General features: G+C 34.5%; 2 protein-coding genes across 7 annotated transcripts; both read left to right on the forward strand.

Annotated features, from left to right (window-relative positions):
* The first annotated feature begins 325 nt into the window (after positions 1–325).
* LOC112706469 (protein MRG2) lies at positions 326–4,454 on the forward strand. Its single transcript, XM_072200852.1, has 11 exons — positions 326–715; positions 802–855; positions 944–957; positions 1,055–1,203; positions 2,174–2,214; positions 2,500–2,604; positions 2,788–2,867; positions 3,379–3,548; positions 3,864–3,948; positions 4,027–4,109; positions 4,253–4,454. The coding sequence occupies exons 1-11, from the start codon at positions 557–559 to the stop codon at positions 4,261–4,263; spliced, it is 951 nt and encodes a 316-aa protein (XP_072056953.1). The 5' UTR covers positions 326–556; the 3' UTR covers positions 4,264–4,454.
* LOC112706468 (putative receptor protein kinase ZmPK1) lies at positions 4,215–8,259 on the forward strand. 6 transcript variants are annotated; one of them, XM_072200848.1, is made up of 3 exons: positions 4,215–4,355; positions 4,571–4,661; positions 5,655–8,259. In XM_072200848.1, exon 3 carries the CDS (start codon positions 5,717–5,719, stop codon positions 8,039–8,041), a length of 2,325 nt encoding a protein of 774 aa, XP_072056949.1. In that variant the 5' UTR covers positions 4,215–4,355; positions 4,571–4,661; positions 5,655–5,716; the 3' UTR covers positions 8,042–8,259. The 6 variants fall into 6 exon arrangements, with proteins under 6 accessions (XP_072056949.1, XP_072056952.1, XP_072056950.1 ...); XM_072200851.1 differs by having other exon boundaries at positions 5,727–8,259; XM_072200849.1 differs by having other exon boundaries at positions 4,227–4,359.
* The last annotated feature ends 2,715 nt before the right edge of the window (positions 8,260–10,974 follow it).

Raw genomic sequence — 10,974 nt, forward strand, 5'->3', positions numbered from 1 at the left:
TGACTAATAATAAAAAATAATAAATTTTAATAATTTCTAACATTTTTCGTATACCAAGCTTAAGTTTCCACTGCCCTGCCATTTGTAACTTATTGAGTAGATAGTTTAATTTTATAAGCTTAATGCTTACTGGTTAATTGACTTATATTAGCAGGGATAATAATAATAGAATTTAATTTTGATGCATTATTTGTATAAAATAATTTTATTCGTTTATCTAATTATATAGCATTACATCAATAAAAATAACATCTTTCGGATGCGATGGTCGACCACGCTTTATAATTTCAGTACATCAAAATAATAATAATAATAATATCTTATTTCCCACAGGAAGCGGGGTTTTTAGCTTCATTTTTATGGTTATGTTCTTACTTCTTACAGCCCGAAAGATGCGCAAGAAATGAAATCAGGAATTTAGGAAGAAAGAAAGAAATTCGTTTGACGGTTTGAGTAGCGAATACTGAATAACGAGTGAGTAAGAAGAATCTCAGAACCAAAGAAAAGAGAAGATCGAGATTTAGATTCAGAGCGAGTGAGTGCAAAAAAAAAAAAAATGGGGAGTTCCAACGCATGTAACGGAAATAGGGAAGCTGAAGACTCCGCCATGGATTCTGCGACGCCAACACACACTGACAGCTCCAAATCCCAGCCTCCGTTCGCTGTCGCCGAGAAGGTCCTCGCTAAACACAAAGGTCGATTTTACGAAGCCAAGGTGAAGCAACTCACTCACACTCTTACCCTTACTTTGTTCTCTTCCACACTTTCAAATAAACTCAGATGTTTGTCTTCTTTCAAAAGGTTAGGCAGGTCGAATTCAAAGATGGCCAGTGGCGCTGTTTTGTTCATTATTTGGTAAGCATAATTTTCTTCTGAGCTCCTTTTCTTTTCTCAATTTTGTTTTTTCTTGGATGTCTTGGTAATTTTGTTTTTTCAATTTCAGGGTTGGAAGAAAAGGTGGGAATTTTCTCTCGTCTTACTCGAGATATCAGCACCAACTGCGAGCTCGGTTTTCTCAACGTTTCTGTGTGTTTGTTTTTATTATTAAATGCAGCTGGGATGAATGGCTTGCAACTGATTGTTTGATGAAAGACACAGAGGAGAATATGCAGATAAAGCTCGCCATTGATGAGAAATTTGGTCATGACAAAAGTACAAAGATTCACCGTGCATCCTTCAACAAACCAAAGACTCCTAACAATGGTTAGATATTTCTTTTCTTTGCTCTACTTACCACCGAAATTCTCTGCTATACTATTTTTCTCCTTTCTTGAATGCTTTTGCAGCATGACTTAATTTAAGTGTTGATGACTTTAGACTTTAGAGTAGTATACTAGTGTGAGATGCATATGACTCGATGTACATTGTGTTTCTTGGGGTGACAGAGGGATGGGGAGGAAAAGATTTTTATACTGCTATATTTTTTACTTTGTAGGGTGATGCGTTATAATTCTTAATTTCTTATAGCAGTATACCTATATGCAAGTAATATGCTTGTTGAGATTGTAAGGATCGATTTTTCACGACGTTAGTTCACAAACTGGAAACCTCACATAGATGAATTGATATTACTTTATATGTAACAAAATGTGGTGTGAATTTCAATATGAGACTCAGTTATGTTGAGTATGTTCAGGGTTTATATGCTGCATACATTGACTGCTAACTCTATACATCACTAACTACTCATGGCTAAATTATACTTTACATAGCTCGTACTAAATGCCGGGCTACCGGCAGCTATTAAGCTCCTGATACTTTAGCAATTACCCCTTTGGATTCTTAAGTTTGAGCCTCGTGTGTTAATAACTTTGGGATATCCATTTTCTGTCATACTGGTACGTATTTCCTTTCTTTTTCTCACCTAAGAGTAACATGTGGGTGTTTATATATGCATTATTTGGAATTTTAACCTTTTTCAGCATTCACTGTCCACAATTTGGGGCTCTCACTCACAACATTAGGAACATGCACAATCCCTTGCATGTGATCTAAAAGTTGCTGTCATTTTATGCTAAATGGATTTCTTGTTTTTATTTAAGTTACCTTAGCTTATATCATGGATACAAGGACGTTATGAGTTTTTACCGCATGTGTATATGTTTCAAATGGACTTTTACTTAGTCTTGGCCCTACGTTTTCTCTGACCTGTTTGGGAAAAATTGCAATGCAGAAAGCAGAGGCAGGAAACGGAAGAGTGAAACTCCAATTAAGGTGCACCATCATTTTGAATTTTAATGTGTATGGCACTGATTGTACACTTTGGTGTCTGATTTGCACTCTCATTTTAAGTAATATAGGGCACTAATTGAGCACCAGCAAATCTTTGAATTTCATTTAAAATGTGCATTAGCATAAATTGTCATTCAAATTAGTTGGAATGGAAATATGTAACTTTTATCTCATTTCCCCTGAGGGGTGAGATGAGGAGATGGTGCTTCTAAAGTCTTTTGGCTATATGGTATAATTTAATTGATTCGAGGTTTTGCTCACTGATAGGAAAAACCAGAGGTCCCTTCTGACAAGCTTGTCAGCATTCAGATTCCACCAACTCTAAGGAAGCAATTAGTTGATGATTGTGAATTTATCACCCATCTGGGCAAGGTAGTGCTATTCTTTTATATATATTAGTTTTATTTACAAAGTTGAACCCTTGTCTTAAGTCCTTTACAAGCAAGTTGATATAATTGTTACTCAACACAATTTTTCTTCAAACAGTAGAAATCTTTTTGTCATTTTGAAATTATTGGACCAGTATTTTTATTCTTATCGTTTTTTTTTCTGCAGCTTGTTAAACTTCCTCGCACCCCTAATGTGAATGACATAATGAAGAATTATTTTGATTACAGATTGAAGAAATGTGGCTTGTAAGTTCATGCTGAAGCACCCACCCTTAAGCATTATCTTTAAACATTTTCTGTTGGAAATCAGAGTGTATGGTGAATTATTTTTATTATTATTTCAGAATAATTTTTGTGGGAAATGGGTAGGTTGAGCAGTTTAGATGGTAGCTTTTGGTTTTTAACATGGTATTCAACACTACTACTACTACTACTACAAATAAAAGCCCCTGTTCTAGACACATTATAAATCATTACGCTTAGAAGTAGTCATTAAAAAGTGAGAATGGTCATTTTTTTTTTTTATTATTATGATATAGTTTTTTGTTGTTTAACCCTCAAAAATCATGACTAAGTAGCAAGTTCCATCAAGATTTGTTTATTTGCCCAAAAATCTGCCTGCTTATTTTCTTCTGTCTTTTTGGCAAATTGAATTATTTTCTTGATTTGTTCTGCACTTGACTTCTGGGGTGTTGTCTTTGTATTTTACTTACACTGCTCTTATTGTTACTGTTTATTACTCTTATGTTTGACGTAGGATATCAGATTCAGTTGAAGAAATTTTGAAAGGATTGTGTTGTTACTTTGATAAAGCACTGCCGGTGAAGCTTTTGTACAAGAATGAGCGTCAACAGTACCAAGAAGCATGTCCTGATAATACCACTCCTTCCACTGTATATGGTGCTGAGCATTTGTTACGTCTATTTGGTATGCTCATCATCTGTGCTAGAGAAGCTTATCAATTATTTTGAATTATACATTTGTTGTCTTTGCAACGTGAGTTAAACAGAAAGGTATTATATTATGACCAATTATTTGGCCATCTGGCATGACTCCTGGAATCTTGACTCACTTTCTACACCAGTTTGTAATGGAAACTTTCAAACATAGCCTTGCATTGCATAAGGGTTTATCATATTATCTCAGTTCTTATAAGTTTGCATTTTCCAAAACTTTATTATTAGAGGTACTAACTAATGATATGGGTTTCTAATGGCTGGTACGAATTTTCTAAATTTGAAGTTAAGTTGCCTGAGCTGTTGTCCCATGCTAGCATTGAAGAGGAGTCAATGACAGAACTCCAAGCCCAATTAGTTGACATTCTAAGGTATCATTGGTTTCTTCCTTGTTTGAAGTGAAATACTATATTTTCCTGGGGTTAACTAAGTATCCCTTTATGCTTCAGGTTCTTGCAAAGAAATCAGAGTACATATTTCCTTTCTACTTATCATGTCCCTGATGATATTGAGAACAGCACCAACAAACAAGGTGACTAGGGTTAGGGAGGGGAGGGGACTACGTAGGATTTATTGTGCATAATTCAGCAGAAATGCTGCCCTAATACGTGGCTGATCAAAATTATACTGTTGTTATATTATATTCACTGCTGCTCTGTCTTGTAAAACCCAAAGTTTCAGGGTAAAAGAAAGAGTAACACATACTGAAGGAATATGCATATGCTGCTGAGTGCTGACCCTCATTTGTAGATTCAGTGATTCTGAAATTTGTATTAGTGTAGGTACAATTATCTTTAGTATTCTCTTGTATTCCATTCTTTTACGGTCAATTTTTCACAACGCTTTAGATTTTAAATCCACATATTGTACTATGAAATATCTTCCATTTGAATTGATTTGGGTTATTAAAAATTAGTCCCAGCCAAATGGGAACTGCGAAGGGACAAGGGAGAGTGGAAAACTGATTTTTTTTTTGTTTTTGGGGTCATGGAGAGTGGAAAACTGGTTCAATGTTGTGTGGGCCATTGGCTGCGCCCGAGAACTCAAGACTTCAACAATTTAGACCAACGTCACCACTCACCAGGTTGGCTTATACTATTTTTTCTTATTAGTTGATTGTATCTGCAAATGTTGCTATAGCCTGTAACCTCAGAGCAAGATTTTCTTCCAACTTAAATCTTTTTATGCACCAAAGAAACAATTAATTGGACCTATCTTTGTCAATTTATTTTTGGATGCTTTTTATTAGTGAACTGGAACAGTACATAAAACATAAAAGTAACTTATCAACTAGAAATTTACTATTTAGTATATATTTACATAAGCAGGAAGATAGAAGAATGAGAATGTTTAGGATTGACTACAACATTTATTTATTATATGCAAGATGTTTTATCAACTTTAGATCATTTTGGCGTCTACATCCTATAGCTGTATATGAGTAAAATAATGATGGACCTAGTGATATATCTTTTGTGCGTATGTTTGAATTCCATATGTTATTTTCCCCAGTACACATCCCAATCTAATAGTATATAAATATAGAAATTGATAGTCCTTTACTAAAATAATACGAATGCACCTAAGACACCATTATTGTAACATGATCAAATGTTCAATTAATTTTATTTTATTTTTATAAGTAACGTGTTCTATTAATTGTTTTTGTATATTAATATAAAAAATCTAAACCCTCCACAGCTGCTTAATGTATTTTTGGTGATTGTATAATTACAACCGTACCCTTTCTTCGAACAAATTCATTTTCCATGGTATTTCAACAAGAAAAACTGAAAAAGTCTTCTGGGAATGTCACAGTCTTGCTGATGCGGAATAATACGGCTGAATTATTTATCTTTAAATATTCAATATAGCTAAGATGTCAACGTACAACAATTCTCGTAATTAAATTAAATAATGCAACTGATGATGATCACTTATGACACCTGCATAAATTTGTTCTGTATATATATCAATCTTGGTGCTTCAATGTTGATCAGCCCAATTAAACACACTAACCAGCGTCCAATGGCTATCATCAATATATCAACATTAATATTTTTTCTCCTTTGTTTAGTATTGTCGATAAAGCTTTCATGTTCAACAAGAAACCATAGCATTCTAATCCAAGGTTCATCAATGTCAGTAGATAAACCAAACGACGTTATAGTGTCACCCAAGGGCACCTTTTCTGCTGGCTTCTACGCGATTGGCGAAAACGCTTATTGCTTTGGCGTTTGGTTTTCCCGAAACCCTACTCTTGTATGGATGGCAAATCGTGACGAACCAGTCAACGGAAAGAAATCAAAGCTCTCCCTACTCGCCAATGGTAACCTTGTTCTAGTGGATGCCGATAATTCCCATGTTTGGTCAACAGACACCGTTTCATCGCCGTCTTCTACCGTGCATTTGGTTCTGTATGACACCGGCAACCTTGTTCTAACGGAGGAGATGAACAGCACCGTGTTGTGGCAAAGCTTTGATTTCCCTACGGATACTCTTCTTCCTGAGCAAGTGTTCGCCCGATTTACCAAAGTAATCTCTTCGAAAAGCCAGACAAACAAGTCCACTGGTTTGTACACGTTGTTTTTCGACAACGATAACGTTCTTCGTCTTGTTTACAATGGCCCCGAAGTTTCAGGGATCTACTGGCCAGATCCTTGGAATCTGAACTGGGCCAACTTCAGGAGTAGTTACAACAGCAGCAGAGTTGCAGTCTTGGACACTCTTGGCACCTTCATTTCCTCAGATAATTTCACTTTCACCACTTCCGATCACGGTTCCGTCATCCAGCGAAGGTTGACCCTTGATCCCAATGGAAACCTTCGTGTTTATAGCCGTAGCAGTGATCAAGGTGACTGGTATGTTTCCTGGCAAGCTTATGCAAGACCATGCAGGATCCATGGCGTTTGTGGGCCCAATAGTTTGTGCACTTACCATACTGATTCTTCCATTAAATGCTCTTGCCTTCCCGGTCATAAGATGAAGTATTCAAATGATTGGTCTTATGGCTGCGAACCCAAATTTTCTCTATCTTGCAAGAACAATGAAAGTGCGTCGTCGTCACAGTTCTTATCTATAAGCAACGTGGAGTTGTATGGCTATGATTATGGACTCATGACAAATTACACATTAGATCAGTGTAAAGAGTTCTGCCTCCAACTATGCGATTGCAAAGGCGTTCAGTACACTTATAACAAGGCCTCTGGTACCAACAATTGTTTTGTCAAGGTTCAGTTGCGGAATGCATATCGCATCCCATATTTTGATGCTGAATTTCTTTTGAAACTGCCAGTCAATAGTACCTATTCTTTTCAAGATGATCAAGTTTCAATCGTTGATAGACACAACAATCTTGATTGTCCTGTGGGTGCAGAAACAATACAACTTGAGAGGATTTATATCAAAGGGCAGGTGAGCAGATATGTTAAGTTCTTGTTATGGTTCGCCGGAGGAGTTGGGATATTTGAAATGCTGTGCATATTTGTGGTTTGGTACTTTTTGGTAAGGTTTAGGGTGCATTCTGGTGCAGATGAACGAGTGTATGACTTAGGCTTTGCAGGGTTTAGGAGATTCAGTTACTCTGAACTGAAACAAGCCACCAAAGGGTTTAGCCAAGAGATTGGAAAGGGTGCATGGGGGATTGTATACAAAGGTGTACTCTCTGATGGAAGAGTGGTGGCCGTGAAGAGACTCATGGAAGCGAATCAAGGAGAAGAGGAGTTCCTTGCTGAAGTGAGAAGCATTGGAAGGCTCAATCACATGAACTTGATTGAGATGTGGGGATACTGTGCTGAAGGGAAACACAGGCTCCTGGTTTATGAGCACATGGAGCATGGTTCTCTTGCCGAGAATCTTAGGACAAATAGATTATTGGATTGGTCCAAAAGGTTTGAGATTGCGTTGGGTACAGCCAAAGGTTTGTCTTATCTTCATGATGAGTGTTTGGATTGGATTTTGCATTGTGATGTAAAGCCACAGAACATTCTTCTTGATTCTAATTTTCAACCAAAGGTAGCTGATTTTGGATTGTCCAAGTTGCTTAAAAGAAGTGACACTAATAAGTACCCTAGCTTTTCCAAGATACGAGGAACAAGAGGATACATGGCTCCTGAGTGGGTTTTGAACCTCCCAATAACCTCCAAGGTTGATGTTTATAGCTATGGAATTGTTGTGTTGGAAATGTTCACTGGAAAGAGCGCAACCAAGAACCTTGGGATTAGTAGTGATGGAGTAGAGAATAATCAACATATGTACCTGGTTGCATGGCTGAGAGAGAAACAAAATAAGGGATTTCGTTGTGGTTGGGTTAGTGAAATCTTAGACCCCACCATAGAAGGTGATTATGATGAAAATAAGTTGGAAGCTTTGGCTAGAGTTGCTTTGCAATGTGTAGAGGATGAGAGGGACAAAAGACCCACCATGAGCCAAGTGGTAGAGATGCTTCAGAAATCTTTACAATAATCGGTGACATTCATTGTTATCAGTGTATCTATGTGCTTGTTTTGTTTATGTAGCTGAATAATTCTCCTTATAGTTCGGTGTTGATGTGTTTTCTCCTAGAAAATCTCTCTGTTCTATGTAATATGAATAATGAATGTAGTTGCTTGCATACCCCACATATAATATCTTGTGTATGATTGTATTTTCTTTTAATGTAATTTAAAAGTTGTTTTGAATGATTTCTTCATCATAATTTTTATGTTTTGAGTGTATTTCATCCACTCAAGAAGCCTTATTTTTATTAAAATTCCACGGTTTCCATGTGATTGTAGGTAAGAATTTAATGTCATGAGCATTTTTCTATTAAGTTTCTTGAATTTAGTTGTTCCATGTTGACTTTGGAAAACAGATAGTTCCCATGGAGATCCATGCAGATAATTCTCAGCATTGAATTATTGCGTTAAGTTTTCAATTTTTCTCTTATACACTATAGTTAATAAATCTCAACTTATTTTCCAGTCGATTACTTCATGATTTTGTTACTCAGTGAATAGATAGTGAGATGATATCTCTCTTATTAATTTTAGTCATTTACTGTTAATTTATTTCCATGATTGATGTTGTATAGACACTTTTCTTTTTTTTTGGACGTGATGTGTATAGACACTTAATTTGATAAAGGAAATAATGACATGAGTCTGGTTTGATGACTCAGTATTTGGTCTCTTAACTAAAATATTAGGAGTTTAAATTTTACTTTAGATATGAAAAATATTTCACAGTCCATCGTTTGTTTTTTAAGTAAATAACTTAAAACAATATATATATTCTTATTTCAAATCCTAGTCTATAAAATGGAAAACATCTTCCTTTTATGAGATTGTAACCAAATAAAGTCTAATTTAATTTAACAGATTTTTGGCAACATAACCTTCAGTTTTTATTTTTTATTTTCTACATTGCCAGCCCAATAGAAGCAATAGATGGGCTTGTTAGAGTGAAGAGGCCTAGATATGTGTTTGGTACAATGAATCGGCATAATACCCCAAAAGGCCTGAATCCTACAGAAGTTCACTACTTCCGTCCAACAAAAAGAAAAATAGGAGCATGTTCAGTCTTTAAAGCAGAACTTTGGGCATTTATGACGGGCTCAATATCACTTGGGATCTAGGTATGAGACAGGTTGAAATTGAAACTGGACTCTAAAGCGGTTGTGGATACTCTTAATGCCCCTTCATGAAAGAAAATCCTACAAAAGAAAGCTACCTAACCAAGTCCAAAACAAGAAAACGAAAGCTACCCTAACAAAGAAAATGAAACCTATCCCAAAAAAAAAAAAAAGAAAGAAAATGGAACCTATCCAAAAACAAAAAACTATATGTTGTTCGGATATTAAAAAAAATGAGATGAAGGTGTTAAAAAAATTAAAAAAAATGAAGACGTGTTTGATCAAAAGCATTTTGTGACCATACAACAACCTATTGACCAGCGACAAATCCTTAAATGAAATTTAATATCGCGGCGAATTAGTCCTTGACCTATCGGATTGGGGGATACCGTAGAAAAAAAAAAGCATTTTGTGACCTTTTAAATTGAATTTGAATAAAACTACAAATTTATTAATTATTAATTATGATATTTTGAATTTTTTATCTGTCTTCATTGGAATTTCAAAAACTCGGTTGTTTGAATCTACAAATTAAGAGTTTGGGATATCCATCATGAAAGTCCAAAAAATCAGAAAATCAAAACATCAAGAAAACTTCACTTTGACATTCAAGAAATTAAATTATCAACTCTTGGTCTTGAAACCGCATTATATGAAAATATAATTAAAAAATATCCAACTCCAAAACTCACAAATCAAGGTAATAACTTATAATTGATAGAATTTATGATTAGAATTTGAATTTTATATAATTTGACGTCAAAATTTTAACAAGTTGGCACTTGTGATGCACTAAAGCTCGGAACTTAATGTCTTAATCTCGAGTTCAAAGTGAATTTGTTCTAAACTATTTCTCCAAGTCCAATACTAAGAGGAGAGTTCAAGAATATCCAAAGTCTCAAGGACTCTCTTTGAGGATTGAGGGTTTTCATGGATTTTAAAAAAGACATTACCCAAAAAAAAAAAAAATTCTCATCATTCAACTTAATCCCTAATAACTAAGCTTTACGAGTTTGATAACTATATTGTAACCACCAATCCACCATTCTTTTCTTAAAGTGATATAATGATTAAAGCGTCCATAAAAGGAACAAAAAAAAAAAAGCAACTCTCTATATCCTATACTCAACTTAGCCTAAAAGGTAATTTATGGCTTCATAGTCACATAAAGAAATGAGCTCATAATACACTATAACAAAAATTATTTTTAGTGGCAAATTTTTAGTGATAATAACATAATAATCACTATATGTCTTATTTAATTTATATTTTTGCGACAATTATATATTTATCGTTACTACTATATATTATAACAACAATTATATACTTTTTGTAGTTATTAAAAAGTTTTTTACCAACAAAACATAAGATAGTTAATGTCTAATTACCAATATATATTAGTGACTATTTTTATTGTCGCTAAAAGCAAAATATTAACTGCAAGAAGTTATTTTTCTAATAGTGATGATATTATAACCCTTGATATATGCACTATTATAAATATATACATTTAAGTATAATTTCTAATTTAGTATCTCTCAAGATCCATGCTAATTTGAGTGTCGAAATCTTTGCAAGTACATTTTTATCTTTGGAATGATAAACTCAGAACACTAGTAACTCAAAATAAGATAATAATGCTAATTTCGTATCTCTAACCTACTTTTTATTATTTTCTTCATGAAATTTTTCAACTCGAAAAGTTTACAAAATGCTTTTGAATATTGTTCATTACTTCAAATTTCAACACATATACAAAATTCAGTCAAAGGTTCAAAGCCTAAAA

Source organism: Arachis hypogaea, chromosome 8 (assembly GCF_003086295.3).
Source record: "Arachis hypogaea cultivar Tifrunner chromosome 8, arahy.Tifrunner.gnm2.J5K5, whole genome shotgun sequence".
NCBI classification, from domain to species: domain Eukaryota; kingdom Viridiplantae; phylum Streptophyta; class Magnoliopsida; order Fabales; family Fabaceae; genus Arachis; species Arachis hypogaea.